At 41.3% G+C, this 22,719-nt stretch overlaps 2 protein-coding genes across 9 annotated transcripts in view; one reads left to right on the forward strand and one right to left on the reverse strand.

Moving 5' to 3' along the window:
• LOC127048294 (uncharacterized) overlaps positions 1–22,719 on the forward strand; it is a 991,921-nt gene that overhangs the window by 759,096 nt on the left and 210,106 nt on the right. The window lies entirely within an intron of this gene.
• The window catches only part of FAT1 (FAT atypical cadherin 1), a 176,229-nt gene that overhangs the window by 142,165 nt on the left and 11,345 nt on the right, over positions 1–22,719 (reverse strand). For all 8 annotated transcript variants that reach the window (XR_007773554.1, XM_050947217.1, XM_050947218.1 and 5 more), the window contains exon 2: positions 13,810–17,091. Coding sequence is in view for 7 of the 8 variants with exons in the window: in XM_050947216.1 (XP_050803173.1) it covers positions 13,810–17,091 (3,282 nt within the window). In the remaining variant the exon portion in view is untranslated. The remainder of the gene's footprint in view (positions 1–13,809; positions 17,092–22,719) is intronic.

Consider the following 22,719-nt stretch of genomic DNA (forward strand, 5'->3'; position numbering starts at 1 on the left):
GTGGTGATGCAGTCCCAAATCCAAAAAGAGCTCCAGCATGGACCGTACGGGAGATACTGGATCTGATCACTGTATGGGGAGACAAATCTGTTCTATCAGAGCTCCGTTACAGAAGATGAAATGCCAAAGCATTTGAAAAAAATCTCCAGGCTATGATACAGAGTCCACAGTACAGTGCTGCGTGACATGCGTAACAGAAAGCCAAAGAATCAAATGGACACTCATGGAGGGAGGGAGGGGGTACCGAGGACTCCAGCTATCCCACAGTCCCCGCAGTCTCCAAAAATCATTTGCATTCTTGGCTGAGTTCCCAATGCCTATAGAGTCAAACACATTGTCCGGGGTGGTTCAGGGTCTATCTCATCAATTTACCACCCCTGCCCCTCCATGATAGAAAGGGGGAAAAATCATTTCTTGACTTTTTTATGTGTCACTCTATGTATACTGCATGCTGCTGGTAGACACGGTGCTGCAGCAGTAAACAGTAGCATCCTCTCTCCTCCCCGTCCCGGTGGCAGATGGTACAGTGCAGTAGGACTGAATGCCATCCTGGTCATGAGCCCGTGAGTGCTCCTGGCTGGCCTCAGGTAAGGCCGGCCGGGGGTGCCTGGGTAAAAATAGGAATGATTCCCGGTCATTCCCAGTAGATGATACAGAACGGCTGGTAACCGACCTCATCATATCAACTGGGGGCTGAGTTCCATCAGCCCCCTCCTTTTCACGTGTAAAGAAAAGATTCTGTACTGCCTGGACTATCATAGCAGCAGGATGCTGGGCTCCTCTCTCCCACACCACTTAATGTCCTGCCTGGACTATCATAGCAGCTGGAGGCTGCCTCCCCCTCATTTTATCTCAGTAACAAGTCAGTGTTTCTTATTCCTGCATTCTTTATTACTTCATCACACAAATGGGGGGGGGGCACTGCCACGGTAGCCCAGGAAGGTTTGGGGAGGAGGGAAGCAACAGGTGGGGTTGTTGCAGGGACACCCCCTCATCATTTCTGTGGGATCTGACGGAGCGGCTGTGCTCTCTGATACACTGGTTCTCTAGTACACTTGCCCCATATTCTAGGCAGGACTGACTCTATTTTTAGATACCATAAAGGAGGGATTGACTCAGGGAGTCATTCCCATTTTTGTCTTCACGCCTCCAGCCAACCTCAGCCAGGGGCACCCATGACAGCAGCAGACGGTATCGAACGACAGATAACCGTCTCTGCTGTCATGCAGAGGCAAATGAATGCTGCTGTATAGCGCTGCAGTATCGCCTCTGTCAGTGGCATCCAGTACACATACGGTGACAGTAAAAAAAAAGCTGAACGGGCTCCATGGTTGCCGTGCTATGGCGTTTGCCAGGGCAATCCCGGGAAAAAGGGCGCAAAATGATTGTCTGCAGTTCCTTTCCCGGAGGAAGGAATGACTGACGACGTTTACTCAGAACCATCCGCGACAATGATTTTTGTCCCATCAGCCACTGGGATCTCAACCCAGAATTCCAAGGGGCGGGGGAGACTGCGGGAACTATGGGATAGCTACGGGATAGCTACCCACAGTGCAACGCTCCAGAAATCGACGCTCGCCTCGGACCATGGACGCACACCACCAAATTAATGTGCTTAGTGCGGCCGCGTGCACTCAACTTTATACAATCTGTTTTACAAAACCGGTTTATGTAAAATCGGAATAATCCCGTAGTGTAGATGTACCCTTTGACATAGCTTTCCTACTGTGGCGACTATAGTGTCTGATCCTACCATAGTATTCACAGAAGTAGTTGGTAGGAGGGAGAGACAGAAACACAGGGGAATTTCCCATAACTTTCTGATCAGCTACTGTTCTTTCCCTCACATTAATCTTACATTAATATTCTTTGTGGCTTAGCATAGTCATTCATATGCCAGTTTGTTTTCCCCATCTATGGCTTCATCATTACCAGCCTGCTGAACTCTATTCCCTCAACATGGCAGGGAATGGACTCAACCTTTACACCACTAACAGTGTCCCTTTCTGCCCTTCCTAATATCACACGGAACAGGAAATCAGGGAAGACACACTCATCCACAGCAGCCACATGGATTAACAACTTTGTATGCCTGCTGATCACATAAGCAAGTGACTCACTTTATTCCTCTTTGGGCTGCTTCAGTAGGCCCTTCATATCTCCTTTTAGAGACTCTGGAATGGCTCCACACATCTCCCTTCAAGCAACAAGGGCTGCCTTTGGCTTGCAAACGCCTCCATATTTTTGACAAACTAGAGGAAAGCCTCTACTAAAGGCTTCCTTGTCAGCCATTCTGCTGATTAGCTGCAGGTGATCAAATTGATCTCAAATTCATGCTCAGGAAAAGATTGGAACCCTACTAATAATCTGGCCTGATGCCAGGTATACAATGTAAGGGTAGAGAGGGATGGGGTGATGAAGAAAAATGTTCCACTAAATTTTCTAGTCTCTCTCACATGCAAATAATATGATATATAAACACATTTTCCCCAACCAACTAACAATGCCTCAATCTCACACTTAATACCTTCTATAGAAAAGGTGGTCTGGTCACCAATTTTTCCACTACAAGTTTCAGTAAGTGTAAACCATTAAAATATGGAGATTTATTTAAATATTAAAACAGCTGACAGATTTAGCATGATTAGGACTACTCACAAAATATGCAACAGATGGCTTTGATAGGAAGATGATCTGAGCATGCTCCATTTAGCTTAAGGAACTGATAGTCTATAACAACATTTAGGTGAAAACTCCAGAAATTCTTGTAGTACTTAAACTTGAGTAAAGCATGACGTTCTCATATTTCCTTATGACTGAGTTTTATTATTTTTTACAAAAAAGAACAAATTACAACGTATTTTAAAAAAACCTCTCAAGGTATAGTTTTAGGGCAAGTAGATCAAACTGTTTACTATATGAATTTGAGGAAAAACTAAACAGATCTGTTGCAGGACTGCTGAGTTACAAAACTGATTTGCTTAAAGGAAATAACAAGAGGTCCTACAGTCTCAATTCTGTATCATAAATCTGGATTAAAAAGCCTTTCTGAACAGCAACATGAATTTGGTGATGTGCTCATTTAATGATCACAATTTTTAATCTTTGTAAATGTCCACACATTATTAAAATGCAACAGTAAAAAATGGTGTAACGATAAGAAAAGTTAAATAAAAGCCAACGGGCAGCCACTGAAAATGTAGAACGTGACATAATCCTTTTAAGTATTTGATCATAAATTTAGATCATGTTCCTTTAAAAAAAGGATATAATTACAAGTAAGTTGTAAGCGCATTTTAATATGTTCAGTTTATTATATGCTATCTTAAGAATGCCCTGCACTTATTAGCAGCATAATTCAATATTTTACTCTAAATAGCTATAAATCTTATTCACAGTTCTAATGAATTACCTCCTTTCATTCTTGGAAATAGGTTTGGTATTGTGTTGAAAATAGGATATCTGATACCAAGTAAGTCTTACTGTTGATATTCTATGGCACACAGAGACAGCCCTGTAAAGAGAGAGACAGAGACAGAGTGCGTGCGTGAGAGTGAGAGAGAGATTTCTACTCTTCAATAAATCTTTATAATTTTTTACCTTTTTTAGCAAACCACAAAACCTTCTCTCTCAACTTCCTCGAACCTTATGAGTTTGGCAAGTGTATATTAACCCTCTGAAGTTCAACTAATCACAGGGATATAAGATGTTCTGAATAACTTGAAAGCAAAAAATGGTTGTTTGTTAGTTTCAGAACAAAATTATTGTTATTTTACAATACACAAAAAATTACTATCACAAACTTTAATTTGCACTGTTCAGATGAAGATGCTAGAACTTCATTAACATAGCTATGGGGATAGGAAGGGAGGCCAAGAAAAGACCCACTGAGTATGTGGACTGAATGTTGGTTGCAAGGTTATTGTGAGCCATCTAACCCATGACCCTGCCCGGTACTGGCTAAGGCTTTGGAACATATCCCGGGCACCTGCTAGCTGGAGGACCAAATTTACAATCCAGAGGTTAACACAAACATGGGTGGCCTTGATGAGAAATTAAGTCTCCCCACCAGAGCTGGAATGGGTTCTGGGATGACTATCAGACACTATTCCTGGAAACTATTTGGGGGCTCCATTTCATTTCAACCTCTGGCTGATGTAAACGTCTAGCTGCTGGAAAAGGGGAATGAGCATTCTTCTTTGTTCTCCCTTCCCTCTGCAGAGCATCATCCTAGGACCAACGTGGGACAGGGACAGGGAGGGAAGGGATTTCTGTGTTTCTATTATAGAACTGATAAATGAAATTGTTTTCAATTGTTCACTTTATTAATGTAACTTCTGTTCACCATTCACTACACTTGCCTATACTGTAACTTCTGTTCCATATTGTAATTCAAACCCCATTTTAAAACATTCACTCCATTTTGTAAAAGCTTCCTCCAGCCTTCATTTTTGCAAACCCTGCTGCAATCTTATTAGTTTAGTTTAGATGTGTGAATGAGGTATGTATGAATGATGGAATCAACCTCCAGCCCCAGCCTGTCCTGATGACATAAAGTTCAAATACCAACGGCTGAAGACCTAGACAACAGCCCTAAACAAAGTAAGAAGCATCCACCCTAAAAAGAAAAGGACAACAGATCAACAGAAGGAAGATCAAAGCCAGGTCCAAGGCTGAAAGTCATGCCTGCAATTGATGGGTGATCAATCTAAACCCAGAGGCAGCGTGACACAGCAAGACCTATAGACTTTGAATCCAAACTAAAAGCCTATAAAAAAGAAGGGTGAGATGAGAGACTCTGGGTAACATTCTGCTGCCAACATGGAAGAACATCGGTGCCTGCCCAACAGAGATCCAGCTCAGCCTTGTGCCCAGCTTTCTTGGCCAGTTAGCTGCCACAAGCTACGAACCCAAGCTGCAAAATCAAGCCATGAACTTAAGCTATCTTCAGGACTGGTAACTATGCAGCAGCTGCAGAACACCTGATGAATGTAGGTGTGTGTGTGTGAATGTGTGTATGTGTGTGTGTATAGGTATTAGGTATAATGTGAATGTGTGTGTGTATAGGTATTAGGTATAATGTGTGTGTATAAGAATTAAGATATTAGTTATTAGTCATAAATTGTTATCATAATAAATGTGGCATCTTTGCCTTGTCCCCTTTAATAAGATCCTGCTGGTTTTTACTGGTCTAATATAATTGGTACAACACTATGACCCTGAACAGCTTCTGCTTTGTGTCTTCCTCACCTATGACTAGTTCTAGTGTCTGCCTCTGCTGCCCCTCACAGCTTCTCGAAACAGCAGCAGCTGCATAAAATTAGCATGATTTATCTGAGTTTCATTGCTCAGTGCATGTATTTTTAATAGCACACTGGAATCTATATCAATGTGATGCATTCTATCATTAATATATAGCACGGTTAAATTCCTCAAATTCTTTAAGAATACATTTAACCTCTTGTTTTAGTAGATATATCTGATCATCTGAATTTGCAGAGTGCTTTTCAACCTAGGAATGTGGGACTTTATTTTCTTTTATTCCAAGGTCTACTGTATGGTATCTGTCCATTCCAGATATGCTGGTGTAGCTTTTTTAGATTGTTTCACAAAGCAAATCTATCTTAGTTTTTAATTTCAACACTGAGCGGACACTACTCTTTGAGTATACAAGATTATTTAGTATATTTTATGCCTGTATTTATTTGTAAAGTGGGCTGGGAGTGACACACTTGCAACCAAGAGAAACACCAGTACGAGCCTGATCATTATTTCCTGCCCTCAGACACCTGACCTAGGTCAAGGTTACAAAAATATAATACCCATGTCACACAACAGAGGTCAGTTTATGTTGATTTTAGTGGCTTCTGTTCCAAATGTCATCTTAAATCTCTTTCCACAGCTGGACTCAACCCAACAAGGATCAGAGTCAATTTATCTAACAGCCACGGCCACTGTTGAAGGAGGAAGAGAGATGGGAAACTGCTTCACTACAGTCCCTCACTCCATGCCAGCTCTGTCCACATATCTATTCAAGTGACACCATCATAGGACCTAATCACATCAGCCACGCCATCAGGGGCTCGTTCACCTGCACATCTACCAATGTGATATATGCCATCATGTGCCAGCAATGCCCCTCTGCAATGTACATTGGCCAAACCGGACAGTCTCTGCGCAAAAGAATAAATGGACACAAATCTGACATCAAGAATCATAACATTCAAAAACCAGCAGGAGAACACTTCAACCTCTCTAACCACTCAGTGACAGACTTGAAGGTGGCAATTTTGCAACAAAAAAACTTCAAAAACAAACTCCAAAGAGAGACTGCTGAACTCGATTTAATATGCAAATTAGATACAATTAACTCAGGCTTAAACAGAGACTGCGAATGGTTGGATCATTACACTAATTGAATCTATTTCCCTATGTTAAGTTCTCCTCACACCTTCTACGAGTCATCTTAATTATCACTTCACAAGTTTTTTTTCCCTCCTGCTGATGATAGCTCAACTCAATTGATTAGAGACTCTCCCGTTGGTATGCATACTTCCACCTTTTCATGTTCTCTGTATGTATAAATATCTCCTGTCTGTGTGTTCCATTCTATGCATCCAAAGAAGTGAGCTGTAGCTCATGAAAGCTGATGCTGAAATAAATTTGATAGTCTCTAAGGTGCCACAAGTACTCTGTTCTTTTTGCGGATACAGACTAACATGGCTGCTACTCTGAAACCTGTCATAATGATCTTGGGTTACTCTTAGTTTCAATGGAAGTCTCAGGAAAGCTATTATGGGAGCAGTCAGATCTTGACCTTGCCTTAAGCAACAGGAAAGAGAAAAAGGCTGAGCAGAAGCAGCAGCAGCCAGTGCTGTAGCCCTATTGTAGAGCATTATTGACTAGAATAGAGAGAGGAGCAGGGGGTAAGTTCATTCACCCACTGGTCCACATGACATATATCACTTGCATTTGCTCTGCCATGGCAGCAGCGCTTCACCATTTTGTGATCCAGTAAAGTGTAAACATAAAAATCCATGATCAGTGGAGATTCAGAGGGTAGTGAAACAAGGGGTAGCAAGTTTCAGAGTAGCAGCCGTGTTAGTCTGTATCCGCAAAAAGAATAGGAGTACTTGTGGCACCTTAGAGACTAACAAATTTATTTCAGCATGAGCTTTCTTGAGCTACAGCTCACTTCTTCGGATACATCTCTATATGTGTGTTCTCTGTATGTATAAATATCTCCTGTCTGTGTATTCCATTCTATGCATCCGAAGAAGTGAGCTGTAGCTCAAGAAAGCTCATGCTGAAATAAATTTGTTAGTCTCTAAGGTGCCACAAGTACTCCTGTTCTTCTTAAGGGGTAGCAAGGTACTACTGTATTTGTTCTCCCTAAGAAAAATATACATTTTAAAAAAATCAGTTTATTTCAGTTAATTAAAAATAAAATCAATAAATACAATAAAAGACAAGTGACCACATAAAAAATTAGAAATATATACTTCATTAAACATATGTTTCAGTGCATTCAATTGGTTAATTTAACAGGTTTCTGAAAAAACACTGTAGCTTGTACCGTAATGAGTGTTCAAATGAATACTATCATTAAAATACCAATTGATGATGCACTCAAAAATTAATATGAAAAACTTTAGAAGGGGTTTACCACAAAACTACAAAAGCTGTTTTAATATTATTAGTAATCCCTGTATCTGAAGTCTTTATTAATAAGCAATTCACAGCAGTTGAAGTTGTGGACACAGTTAGCTATACTGCTAGAATTCTTGATGTCTGTCTGACAAATCATTTTATATTATTAAGATATTAATTGGTATAACAACTCAAAGAAAAGGTTAATAAGCAGCTGGTAGCTGGCCATTTTCAAAAGCTTCTACAACTACTCTAAATTCACCAGACTCTGGGGGAGTAAATATGGCAAAGAATCCATAATATAAGTTCTGCTAGCAGTAGCATGATGTTAAAATATTAAAAAAACAAACAAAAACCTTATCAGGGTTTACAGTGAATACTGAATTAAGCCATTTGCACGAGTGCATCTGTCTAACTGAGGAAGCTCTCCCTAGGCTCAAGTGACAAATGGTTTTGGACATCGAAGGATAAAGTATTCTATCTTCAGTGCCCAAGGTGCACGTGTATGATTTACACAATATTTCTGTCTGTTGTCTGTAGTACATATATTTGTTATGGAACATCTTGGAGCTTTCATGCTACATCTCTGGGAACTAGTTCAGAGGTGATTCTCAACACACAGAACTAGCTATGGCCATGGCTCTCAAACTTTTTTTTACTGGTGACCCCTTTCACATAGCAAGCCTCTGAGTGTGATCCCCCTTATAAATTAAACACACTTTTTTATATATTTAACACCATTATAAATGCTGGAGGCAAAGTGGCATTTGGGGTGGAGGTTGACAGCTTGCCACCTCCTATGTAATAACCTCACAACCCCCTGAGGGGTTCCAACCCCCCAGTTTGAAAACCCCTGAACTATGGTATCATTCCCTGCAGCAGCATGAAATGTGTATTTGGGTTCACACATTTTTGGTGAACCTAAACTGGTTGGTCCCAGTTGTTTCTCCTGAGGTTTGCTTGAAGTTTTGGTTTCCTAGCAAATCTTGAGCCAACCCCAACAAAACACCCGTTTCATAAAAAAAAGTTTTACCCCACTCCTCTCTCCTTACACCCAAATAATCTCCAATAGGGCCTCCTGACTTTAAGCCAGGGGTGGGCAAACTACAGCCCATGGGCTGGATCCGACCCCTCAGGGCTTTGGATCCATCCCCTGGGATTGCCCCCTGTGGTGCCATGGGCCCCATGCCACTCTCAGAAGTGGCTGGCACCACGTCCCTGCGGCCCCCAGACAGGGAGACAGAGGGCTCCGTGTGTTGCCCTTGCCTCCAGGCACCATCCCCCACAACTCCCATTGGCTGGGAATGGGGAATCGCGGACAATAGGAGCTTCGGGGGAGGTACCAGGAAGCGTGGCAAGAGCAGCACATGCGGAGCCCTCCGCTCCCCTTTCCCCAAGGGCCGCAGCACATCCTGGAGCAGCGCAGCATGGGGCCAAGGCAGGCATGCAGGGAGCCTGCCCTGGTGTGTGCCGCTGCTACCCCGAAGCTGCTTTAGGTAAGCTGTGCCTGCCCGGAGCTCAAACCCCTCCTGCACCCCACCCCCCAACTCCCTGCCTGCACCTCACACTCCTCCCGCACCCCAACCCCCTGCTCTGAGCCTTCTCACGCATCCCACACCCTCTTTTGCCCCAATCCCTTGCCCTGAGCCCCTTCCTGCACACCACACCCCCTCCCACACCCCGCACTCCCTCCCGCACCCCCAATCCCCTGCTCAGGCCCTGCAAACAGTTTCCCCACTCAGATGTGACCCTCAGCCCAAAAAGTTTGTCCCCTACTTTAAGCTGTCTTCTGGAATGAAGGTGGGGACTGCAAACCTCCCACTGAATCTTCAAAAATGGCCAACTGCCCCACTCTAGGTTTTTGGTAGTCATATAGTAAGCCTGTCCCATGTACAGATCCAAATAAAATACTGATAGGGGAATGCAAGCGGTGCCCAACTTCCTCATCTCCATTCATTAGCAGTGAGACTAGAAAATACTCCATTTTTAGAGTTCTTCCTTACCACAGGGCATTCTAGGGCGCAACAGCTCCAAAACAAAAAGGGCATTTAAAACGACAGAAGCACATCTAGGTGATTGTTTCCCAATCCTGGTTGCCGAGGTGGGGAGTTGGAGTGCACAAGGACATGTGGCTGCCTGAAAGTGTATCCTATGAGGGTATGTACATACTAGTATATGAAAAAGCATGTTCCAGAGGAGGGCAACTGGCCTGAAGGCATTAGAAGAATATGAAGGTGGCAAAAATCAGCCATTTCCAATCTTTTTAAATGCTTAATTTAAGGTTGCACAGGCACTCAGAAATCAACCCTAATTCTAATATGCTAGAACCCTATTTTATTAACTAATTGGGGACTGAGTAGTTCATAAAATCAAGAAGTCCACAAAACTGAACATCTCAAAAGTTGCAGTAGGTAAGGTGCTAAGTATGAGTATAGTGCACTACATTGTTTCCTTCTTATCCTTTCAGCCACTGCAAAGTGATTTTCAATCCATTGCAGGCATTGGGATGTGAAAGGATGTTGTTCTTCACTTACATCACTGTCATTATTTAATTCTGCCCCCCCCCCCACACACACACACACAAAATCGAGAAAGAAAAGGTTCATATAAGCAATCATTCATAAGAGACTGGTGTTTGTAAAATTGAGGTGCTACTGTGTTTCCCAACTTTTGAGCTTGACTTTGCAGACTTAAGGTTCTTGGAATACAAGTTTCATAGGTAATTTCCTAGCTTTCTGAAAAAACAAACCACCTCCAGCCCCAAGAACTGTTTTCACACACGCACACCCTCTCATAGGTTTTAAATTTCCTACATACACTTCATGTGATTCCCACCTTCGATTCCTTAGATATGTGGTTCCTTTTAGATACTTTGTATCTTAGTTTTGAGTCAAAAAAGTTTCCTGAAATATGAAGTCTACCTACCTTTGGACAAGGAGTAACAGGAAAGAAGCAATATGATGCTGCCAGAGGAGAATACTTGGGAGACAACTGGCTCAAGGAATAAAAGGCTCTTCCCTACCCTCTCAGTGAATCTAGAAAATCGGTCACCCAGCTGTTTGTCAGAAGTCTAATCTGATCTCTCCCCCACCTCCAATCTTCTACTGTCTCCCAGTCACTTATCCATCAGCCTATTACCAATGGCAGAGGCAGAATACCACAGTGATGAGTGGCATAAATACTTAGACATATAAGTGCAACAGAGTTCTTGTATGGTCTATTAAAATTTGTTTTTAAGCATTGTTTTAGTGTCAAGGACTTCTATATTCTTAGAACATACTAGGAAGGTACCTTTTAAGCATCTTTTCTCAGCTGTCTTTTCAGACTTTTTTTTTTTGGAGGAGGGAGGGGTAATTGTCCTTTTTTTCTCAAAAGAGCTGAAAAAGAGGCTGTACATAGAAGTAAGCAATCTGATTTCAACAGCATGTTTGGATTATTAAAACCAAAACACAAAAATAACACTACATATCAGCTATGAAAATACGGTTAGCTAACAGCAACTTTTAAAACTGAGTTTACACATATCTACTACAACACCATCCTTGCCAAAATTATTAAATAGACGCCTTGGGACCAAATCCTGCTTGCCTTACATGAGTAGTCCTTTTAAATTCAAAAAAGTAAGACAAACAAGATTTGGCCTTAGGTTTAAAAAAATCACTTAGGTAAATGAAGGCATAAAAGGAAACATTAGACAAGTGATTCTGTGACCTACTTAATGAGAGTGGCAGAATCAAGGGCCATGCACGAATGAACTGGTACTGAAGAAGAAAGAATGGCACCTAGGTAGTAAAACGGCAAAACTGGATTAATTCTAGAGACCCACATATGGGACTAAAGTAAGACTCTTTTCTACATAAAATGAACTTGAATATATTTGCACTAAGAAAGAGACAGAATACTGAAAAGCATAAATAATCTGTCAAGCATGCCAAAAACTAAACGTGAAATTATTAAGACTTTGAAAGTAGTTCATTAAACATTTTCTAAACCTACTTTGTAATCTTAACTGTGTACTTTGTACAAATATAAGGTAAAAGAGGTGAGACTTAATTACAACTCTGGAGATCTGCTCTTTAACAAGGACCAATATTATTTTGATTAATAGCTGACATTCTAAATAATGTTTCAAGTGACATTTTGTTCTTCTAAATCTTGAACAGCTAAGCAATCTTACAGGCATAACTCACCAGTACTCATGGGACACAAGACATGTATAAATAAGGGTCTAACTAAATTGCAGCAAAATGACCATTTTTCACAGGTTCATTAGGGCATAATTGGTTAGCAAATTTTGTGGATGTGTTCATACAGTTGTATATTCCATGCCACTTTTATTTCTGTGCTGCTGCTGGCAGTACTATCTTCAGAGCTGGGTGCCCAGCCAGCAGCTGCCATTCTCCAGCCACCCAACTCTGTAGGCAGCACACAAGTAAGGGTGGCAATACTACTACCCCCGCACCCCTCAATAGACTTGCAACCCCCAGTTCGGGTTGGGTTGGGACCATCAGTTTGAGAAACTGTGTGTACTTTTACTAAAGGATAAAAGTTCAGAAAAGACCAGATTTCATGGTCCGTTACATGTTTTTCCACAGGCACGAATTTGGCAGACCCCTATGCACAAAATATGAAATTATTATTAAGTGAGTTATAACTTGTAACTAGAGTTATCCACAGACAGGAGGTATGTCTACACTGCAATTAAAAACCTGCAGCTATCCTATGCCAGCTGACTCAGGCTCATGGGGCTCGGGCTGCAGGGCTATTTCATTGTTGTGTTGGCCTTCCAGGCTCGGGCCTGGGCCCAGGCTCTAGGATCCTGCGAGGAGGGGGTGTCTCAGAGCTCGGGCTGCAGCCTAAATCAGGAAGTCTACATTGCAGTTAAACAGCCCCCAGCCTGAGCCACAGGAGCGTGAGTCAGCTGACACAGGATAGCCACAGGTGACTACTGCAGTGTAGACATACCCTGTGAGACCAATAAAACATATGCGAAATCTTCAGATACCAGTGAACCAATATGAGTTATGACAGATTACCAATGGTGTAACAGCGCAGAAATTTGCCCAGGATTTCTGCTTAACTTTTTGTTATTTGCTTCAGTAATCTAGCACTGAAGGTATATGAAAATGCATACAATTATTGGACACAAAGTATCTGAGTACAGTGGCATGAAAGAAAGACTATACAAGAAATCACTCTGAATTTCTTTGCTTTTGTGAAATTTAACACATTTTCATTTATTTTATTTTTTAAAGAAAAATTGTATGGGGGAAGGTAGAATGAGTAGCAATTCTCATTTTAACTGTGTAAGAGACACTTATTCAAGAAATAATTCACAGAATTTTAAATCTTTTACTGAAGTTATAACAATAGCACCTTTGAATGAATTATACTTGGATAAAATGCCTACAACAGTTCTTAACCTACGAATCACTGACACAACAAAGCAACACCTCAGAATCTGTTATATCAATGCATGTATGAATCATTTATCAGCATAAAATACTATATTTAACAAGCTGTAAATGTATTCACGTTTTGTTTGGAAGAAGTTTATTTCTGTTCATTCACCAAAAATATACAGTTACTATTGTTAGGGTGAATAACAGAGAAAGCTACTAAATAAATTTACCAAAAGCAGCAAATATAATCAGCACACATAGAGAAGCTATATTCAAAGGATAGCAATGATCTAACAGTTGGGGAGGGGGGAAGAAAATTCCAGAGTTAAAGTTTCTACTCTTTCCCTAAGGCCAGACTGTGGCATCGTGGCGAGTCCTCACTTATAGAACTACTCACATGAGTAAGTTCTCAACAATGTGAGTAAGAGCTTCACAATCTGGATTCCATATAATACTCCTTTTGGTGCTCATGTGGGAGAGGTTTTGTGACCAATGTATAATATGTGCTGTAAATATTTAATCCAAGTAGGAAAAATGCAACTTTATCAAATGTTTTCACTTTGTTTCACTTCCTAACTGTGCATCCACTAAAACTGTGAAGAAAAATATATAAATTGATTAGAAATGTTTAATAAAATAGTGTAAAAACACATTTTTATCACTGTTAGTGCTTTAGGTTGGTTTGGGGTTTTTTTAAAAAACAAAACAAAACACTGGAAACAGAATAAGTGAATTAAGATGCTGACAAAATTCTTACCTTTTTCTTCATCTATTCTGAAAATGCCAACGCCAGATCCATCTCTGATTGAATACCTAATCTCTCCATCTCTTCCTGCATCCTCATCATAGGCAGTTATTGTCATCACAGATGAACCAATAGGGACATCTTCTTTTACAAAGCCCTTATCCACAAAGCTGGAAAACCGTGGAGGGTGCAAATTTTCATTTACGTCAACTACCTCAACCTCAACGTAACAGGTAGAAGATAATGAAACCGGCTTTCCTTTGTCCTTGGCCCGTACAGTCAGGTTATAAACTTGTCTCCTTTCAAAATCCAGTCTTTGTACAATACGTATTGCTCCACTCAATTTATCTACATCAAAGGTTCCATCTCCACTATCTAAAAGGCTGTATCGTACTTGACTGGACTGGCCCACATCAGGATCATATGCTTCCAGCCATGTGATAATAGTTCCTTCTGGAAGGTCCTCTCGAATTTTTACATGATAATTCAATGGAATAAATTTAGGAGGATTGTCATTGACATCTTCTAAAGATACTTTCAAAAGTACACTGGAAAACAACTGAGGTTCTTCTTTTGGCTGGTCCCTGGCCTCTATTTTCAGGAAATGCACATGTTGGATTTCACGATCCAAAGCCCCTATAACTTTCACAACACCGGTCGTACTGTTAATAGTGAACATGTCTGTATCTGTAAGAAGAAAATATTTCACTTCCCCATTGGGCCCCAAATCTTTATCTGTGGCTTCAATCTGAATGATTTCGCTGTTCAGCTCCTGGTTTTCACTCACTTCAACAAAATAGCTGTCCTGTAAAAACTCTGGTCTGTTATCATTGGCATCCAAAATGTCGATATCTAAAAGATGCCAAGCTGACTTTTGTGGTATTCCCAGATCATACACAGTAATATTCAGAGTGTATTTATCTTTTACTTCTCGATCAAGGGGAGATAAAATCTTTAACATTCCTGTTTCCAAATCCACAGTAAAACTACTATCATTGTTACCTCCAGAGATAGCATAAACTAGTTTTCCATTGAAGCCAATGTCAAGATCAGTGGCATTCATGAGTATTATGCTGGAACCCACTGGTAGGCTTTCCTTTACTTCAACACTGCTTGAAAGAGTACTTCTAAACCGAGGTGCATGTAGATTCATAGAGTGAGTATCAACAAAAGCATCCTCAACCTCGCCATGACTGTGTGGCTTATTTGCCTGCAGTAGTTTTTCTGCCAGCATTTTGGCTACACCAGTCTCTTCACATTGCAAGTTTACTGGTTTACGACTGGCAGCTACAGTTAGGTTGATATATAATGGTACTGCAAAGTTCTCACCATCTGTAGCTGTAATTCTCAGACTATGAAAAGATACTTTAGCACCTAAACCATTTATTAGAGATTGCTTCAGGGAAAGTACTCCAGAGTTTGGATTTAAGATAAACAAATCTAATTCATTTCCAGATTCAATCTGGTATCTCACCAACTGGAGCTCATCAGCATCAATAGCAGATACAGTAGTAATTTGTTCTCCAACACCAAGATCCCTAGGGATTGTTCCCTCACAATTTATTTTTTCAAACAGTGGTGTGTTATCATTCAAATTATTTAAAATAATAGTAACAGGAACTTCAACTTCTCGACGATATGGTATGCCCCAATCAGATGCTCGAATCCTTAAATTGTAAACCCTTGGCATCAATTCATAATCCATGTCTTCCGTGGTACTGATAACACCACTGAAATGGTTAATCACAAATGGTAAAGGATTCACATTTGCAATGCTATATGTTACATAACCATTCTCACCCTCATCAAGATCTTTTGCACTCACACTCATGACACTAGTACCAACTGGCACATTCTCATCGAAGGAAGCTTTATATGATGTCTGAGTAAATTCAGGGGGATTACTGTTCATGTCTCTTACTTTAATCAACACTTTTGCAGAGGCTTTTCTGTCACTTGTCATGACTTCAAGTTCAAAATGGGATGAATATTGTGCTTTTATTGGTTCTAAAGTGGTAATAAGACCTGTGAGCGGGTTTAAGTTGAATCTGACTTTGCCTGGTGCACTTTTAAACATGTATTTTAATTGGGAATAATTAGGTAAAGCTTTTACCATTATCACAGGAGTGTCTGGAGGGGCAAATTCACTTATCTCTGCTCTGTACACATCTTTTTCAAATCTGACCGGTCCAGACTTAAACAGTGGGGATGTCACGTGAATAACTTTTACAGAAGAAAACTGTGAAGGATTTCCTTTATCTTTAGCCTGAAGAGTCAGATTATATCCAAAAGGTTGGCTCTCCCAATCAATGTGACCAACAGCTTTGATTTTATATTCTTTACCTCCTGGAACAGACCTCACCGTTTTGAACTGTTGAAGTGGGTCACCAGCCACAATACTTAACGATGCTATTTCTCCATTTGAACCCTGATCACTGTCCTCAACAGTTACAATTGCATATGCTGGATCCTTGTCCAATTCTGAAGGAGCCAATACAGCGGCTGTAATAACAGGAGCATATTCATTTGCTTGCTCTATGTGAACAGTTAGCCTTGCCATGCTGCTAATACCGCTGCTGCCGTACAATTTCATTCCACGATCCACTGCAAGGATTTCCATCTCATAAAGCTTAGTTTCTGCATAGTCGAGTCTTCCAGTTAGAACCACTGCACCACTGGTTGGATGAATAGCAAACATATCTGTTCTTTCTTTAAAACTGTAGTAAAATTCTCCATTGGTTCCAATATCTGCATCTGTTGCACTTACTCTAGCAATGCTGGTCCTTATTGCTGTATTTTCAGGCAAAGAAACACTATAAGATGTTGGAGAAAACAAGGGTCTTAAGTCATTTGTATCCAGTATCTGCACCCTGATCTGTGTGCGTGCTTCAGTATTAGTATTCTTTTCAACTGCTTTTACAGACAATATGTAATGGTCTTTCACCTCTCTGTTAAGAATAGCTGTATTTCCTCCCTTGGTCCGTATTCTCAAAAAGCAAAAGTTTCCAAGAATATATTCTTCAGCTTTGAACAAGTTTTCATTGTCACCAGATATAATTTTGTATCTTATATCCCACAGTGGATTTGCAAGGTAAATGCCCATTTTTACTGGCTGCTCAATATAAGTCTTGGCTGCAGAATTTTCATACACCGTGGCATTGTACTGGACTTGTGTAAATTGCACTAGTGTAGTATGATATAGTCTTTGATTTCCTTCACAGTTTCCAAAATGCTGCACCAGCAGCAACAGCAGCATGGTAAAAGGTCTCCCCATGGTGGCAATTATCAAAACCCCTGAAACAAAATAAAGAATCATTAACTGAGGCTTTGCAAAAATGACTTGTGTCATTATTTTAATTTTGATTAATTATGTGATTTAAAATATAAAAAGGATTTAAAGTCTTACATCTCTAATATGGCTAAAAAAGTAACACGACTAGATTATAATATACCTCTACCTCAATATAACGCTGTCCTCAGGAGCCAAAAAAATTTACTGCATTATAGGTGAAACTGTGTTATATCCAACTTGCTTTGATCCACCAGAGTGCGCAGCCCCCGCCCCCGAGCACTGCTTTACCGCATTATATCGGCATTTGTGTTATATCGGGTCACATTATATAGGGGTAGTGGTGTATCCCAAAGTTTCCATACGTTTCAGACTATTTAAAGGTAGTCAGATAATAATCTCAAAAATGTAACACTTGAATGATGCAAGTTCATAAACTAGAAAAATAGGGAATACTGCTATACCATGGAAGGATTAATAAATTAAATGCCAAAGTTAATTACACAGTCTTTTACTCCATCATGAAAGGAACATCTGAAAGCAACTACTAAAAAAGTCTAAAAATATTTGCAAGAAAATTCAAACTGAAATTAAGTTTGTCTATATAAAACAAAATTTAAGACTAAGTAAAAAATTAGGCTAAAGGACTTCCTCTCATTTATTGTAATCTGAAAATCAATTGGAAAGTATTCATTGAATATAACTATACCAATAGCTACTCAAAGTTAATATGCTTTGTCATATAGCTTATAAATGAATAAAATTCCTCCACATGTAACAAATATCTCATTCAAGTCCAAATAAAAAGCAGATAATGATTAGCTGCCACAATTGTTATTAAGTTGTACCATACCTAGAACAGTCCCTAAAATGTAACCATTACAGACCATGTGTTATTGACTTGTTTTATAAATAAAAAAATTAGTGGTGTCTGGATAACCCCAGTACTTCATAATGGATTACCAAGCCTTTCACTTCAGGTTACTGGATCACACATGGCACCAGAACAATAGTGACAGAAAGTCACTCTCATGCCTTCTATTTAGGCTGTTCAATGGCTAATGTCAGAAGATAGTCTCAGTCCAGTTCTTGGAATACGTTAGGAGCGTAATCATTCACTCCTCTGGACTTCCTAATGCAACCACTCTGTTCTAGCTCTGTTTTAATTATTTTACAAGCTTTCTGGAACAGGAACTGTCTGTATATTACATCTTGAGCAGGTGGCAGTGCGCATCACAAAAAACACTTTCCCAATTAACACTAAATTGGCATCCTCTCAGTGGAGAGGATGAGGATTCAGCATGTGGACAGAATGAACTACCTTCTTAGCCTCAGAGCAGAGGTGGGCAAACTACGGCCCGTGGGCCACATCTGGCCTATGGGACCCTCCTGCCAGGCCCCTGAGCTCCTGGCCCGAGAGGCTCACCCCCGGCCCCTCCCCTGCTGTTCTCCCTCCCGCGCAGCCTCAGCTCACTGGAGGTGGCGCTGTGAGCTCCTGAGGCAGCACAGCTGCAAAGCCCGGCCTGACCCAGTGCTCTGTGCTGCACGGTGGTGTGGCTGGTTCCCACTGGGCAGCGTGGCTGCCTATGCTGCTGCTCTGGGCGGCGTGGCCGTAAGCCACTGGTGCTCCAGGCAGCAAGTGAGGTAAGTTCAGGGTGGTGGTCTGGAGGTGCGGTTATGGATAGGGATTGGGGCGATCAGACAACAGGGAGAAGGGGTGGTTGAATGGGGTATGGGTCTCAGGGGGGCAGTCACGAATGAGGAGGGGTTGGATGGGGCAGCAGTGGGGCAGTCAGGGGCGGGGGGTCTGGAGGTAGTTAGCGAACAGGGAACAGAGGGGTGGGTGGAGCAAGGGTCCCGGGGGGGGGATCCCCATCAGGGAATGAGGGTGGGGATGTCAGGGACCGAGAAGTAAAGGGAGTTGGATGGGGGTGGGGGCCAGGCCAAGCCTGGCTGTTTGGGGAGGCACAGCCTCCCCTAACCAGCCCTCCATACAATTTCGGAAGCCCTCAGGTCAAAAACGTTGCCCGCCCCTGCCTTAGAGCTATCCCTATCAGAACAAAGTTGAAGCAAATAAATGTTATGAAGGGAGAAAGCAGGACTGGCCCAAAAAATTTGAGGAGGCCATTAAATTACCTTTCTTAAAGGACCTCTCCAAACTTTTTTTTGACATGCCCCATCTTTAACTGACATAGGCAGAATCTTCAAGTCACCATTAGCTTTCTTTTCTTCAGCAGCAGGAGAGCCCAGTTGCTTGTACATGTGTCAATGCATAGTTGCCAACATTTCAATACAGGACAAACTGATGAGAGGGAAGCACTTTGAGGACCTCACAACTACCATAGCATCACCTTTCTTTATGAGTGTTTGCCCTCACACCACTATGATGGTCATCCTGAAGGTCTTTGTGGACTCAGTAATGGTATTAGATACCCAAATATCAATAGATGTAAGGAATCAACTCTACCACCTGCATCAGGCCAGAGAATGTTCCCCATCCTAACAGATTCAAAGTTGACCACTGTGATCTGCACATTCATGGCCTCCATGCTTATCACCATAATGCACTGTACCTAGGAATTAAATCACCAACCTTAAAAACAAATGTTGCAGCCCTGCTTGCTTGTCAAAAAAGAATGATAAGCCCACATCACTCCAGTCGTCTGCTCTCTACTCTATCTCCCTACTGAATACAGAATCAAGTTCAAGGCTTTTATAATTACCTTCAAAGCTCTCTAAGGGTACGGTTACATTTGGAATTTCAAAGCGCTGCCCCGGCAGCGCTGCGGGAGTGCTGCCGCGGCAGCGCTTTGAAGTGTGAGTGTAGTCGGAGCGGCAGTGCTGGGAGAGAGCTCTCCCAGCGCTGCATGTAAACCACATCCCTTACGGGTGTAGCTCGCAGCGCTGGGAGCAGCGCTCCCAGCGCTGCTGCCCTGATTACACTGACGCTTTACAGTGCTGTATCTTGCAGCACTCAGGGGGGTGTTTTTTCACACCCCTGAGTGTGAAAGTTGCAGCGCTGTAAAGTGTGAGTGTAGCCATGGCCTGATAAGGAATGGCCCAGATTAGCAGAGATTCTTCCTTATATAGCATGCATATGAACTTCTAAAACAGCTAGTATACACTGGAAGAACGGAACCATCAACCACAAGAGCAAGACTCTAGGGCTCAGGAGGCAGAACTTGCTCTGTAGCTGGTACATGAATATGAAACTTACTCCCAATAGATGTCAGAATCACCACAAAACTCAAAGCTGTCAGATCAAAATATTAAAACTCTCTTCTTTGACATTCGTATCCTACAGTAATAATTGCTAGCAAAATATAGTTCTTCTGACAGGAGACGAGATGGACAGAGATCCTTGTGTGGTTAATTTAGATTTTACAAAAGGTATTCAGATGCTACAATGCTGAGTATGGCAAAAGAACGACAACAGTTAGTTTGGAGAGGTTTGCAGTAGACCACACTCCAGATAACCTGAGGCTCTGGGAGTTCCATTTTCTTCCCCGCAAAATATAAGCTATTACATAGGACATCTGCCAAGAAAACACCAAAAACATATGGAAACATATAAATTAAAGAAAATTCACTAACCCAAACATTTTAAAATCTTTTCTTTTTTTATCCCTTCTTCATTTTCTTTATCCCATTCTTCTCTCCTATGTTTGATTATTCGCTCTCATCTGGTATTCTCTTATTTCATTAGCTACCATACTTGATCTTTCCTATTTTCACCCATTATCCAGTGTCACAGACTCTTCACTGTGCCCTTCCATTGTTTTTCTTCCTGTGATCCTTCCCTCCTCCTGAATTCTATGATCTCTCTCTTCTCCCTCTCCCTCCATCCCTTGCTTCTAGCGTGGCTTCAGCCCCCTTCTGTTATCTCTTTCTGAACCCTTTCCCACTGTGCCTTCTTTTTCCATATCTCCTCACAAGGATTCACCCTCCTCTAGTTCCCACTCCCTCAAGCAGGCTTCTGAAACAGGACAAATGAGCCAAACTCCCATTACCTCTTTCCCCTACATACTGATAAGCACCTGACCTAGCTCAAGAACTAAATTGGTCCATCTCATGGCTAGATGTCACAATGACAATTCAGAGAGACCTCATTCAGGCAGCCAGATAATGGCTCAGACACAACCATAAATCAATTAGTCAAAGTCCTTGAAAACTGTGGGACTTAAGGCTTGGATCATGAAGCCTGTGGCCATATGAAGCCTGAGGGAAGGGTTGATAACCTGACCAGTAATTGTTTGGGTAGAGGGGAGTAAAATCACCAGGAGAATCTTTCAAACCAAGTAATTAGTTTACACAAGCAAGGCTATTTCCATAACTAAAAAAGGCTACAACCTTTTAAAAATTAAATCTAAGGTTAGAGTGGGTACTTAAATTATTTTACAATTGGGATGGGAGGTATGATTTTGTGGGCCTCAAATGACAGCTTTGTCAGGAAGCTTGCACACTTTACCTGAGCTATCACCTGTTGTGTGAATAAATAGAGACTTGGATCCCCAGGACTGTATAAGCAATAAATTCACTTAAACAAGATAAATAAATGAACATTTTCACCTTAAAATTACTCCAATAAATATATGGATATGTCAATAGTTCTAAAATTCAGGGCAATTCAGGGCCATTAAATTGTGCTAAAGTGCATGTTATAAAATGACTCAGCCATTTTTTTAAACGCAATCAACAAGAGGCTAAAAAGAAACATATCTCACAAAAGTGCTTTGACTATACAAGGATCTCAACTGCTTTTGCAAGCAGAGGGAACTTTGCTAGAGGAGACACTGCTTTCAGTGGCACCGAACTATAGGAAGGGTTGTCGCCTCCACAGTGGTGGACCACTTGCTGAAGCTGTTCACGTTGCACTTTTCATGGGTATAGACAGTAGTGGAAGAGTTGTCCAGATTAATTATACATGTGACTTATCCATCTCTCTAAGGTACTTATGGAGCATTAATCAACTTAGTATCTAAGCAGGGAAGCAGAACTAAGGCTTGATGATTATGGGATCCATCCCCTTAGAGGGGGCAACAACTTTAGCAGAAGCCAGGGTCAAACACAAAGCAGCAGAGGGGCACACCATGCATGCATGGCACTAATAAATCCCCTGCCTGTGTATCAGTGAACCCTCTGTAACCTCCCTAAACTTTCCCTATACACAGGCTGATTTGATGGAAACTCCACAAACTCACCCTTAGGGAATTTCTTGTGCCCTTCTGTGGCTAATTCCACATTAAGGCATGAACTGGCCAATTTGTTAAAATTAAAGGGTAAGAAAGGAGTCTGCATCTGAATTTGTCTTTGCATTTAAGATTATATATTAAATTCCTCCAATTCTGGGATTGGTTTTTTGTTTTTTTTTTTTAATTCAAAAGCAAATTTTCAGAAACCACTCTTTGATAGAGCTTACATTATTTGACACTATGCAAATTTCCCCTTTCCTCCCTCAATAATATTATGGCATTCCTCTTTTTAAAAAGGTAATCAGACGTACCAAACCTGCAACAACAACATCAGAAATTGGGCTTGGTTTTAGCTTAATTGGCTTGTGAGTTGCTTGTTGGCTAGTAGCTTGCTGCTGCTGCTTTTTTTCTTTTTTTGATTGGCCCCAGCAAGATGGGGCA

This window comes from Gopherus flavomarginatus, chromosome 3 (genome assembly GCF_025201925.1).
Source record: "Gopherus flavomarginatus isolate rGopFla2 chromosome 3, rGopFla2.mat.asm, whole genome shotgun sequence".
NCBI lineage: Eukaryota > Metazoa > Chordata > Testudines > Testudinidae > Gopherus > Gopherus flavomarginatus.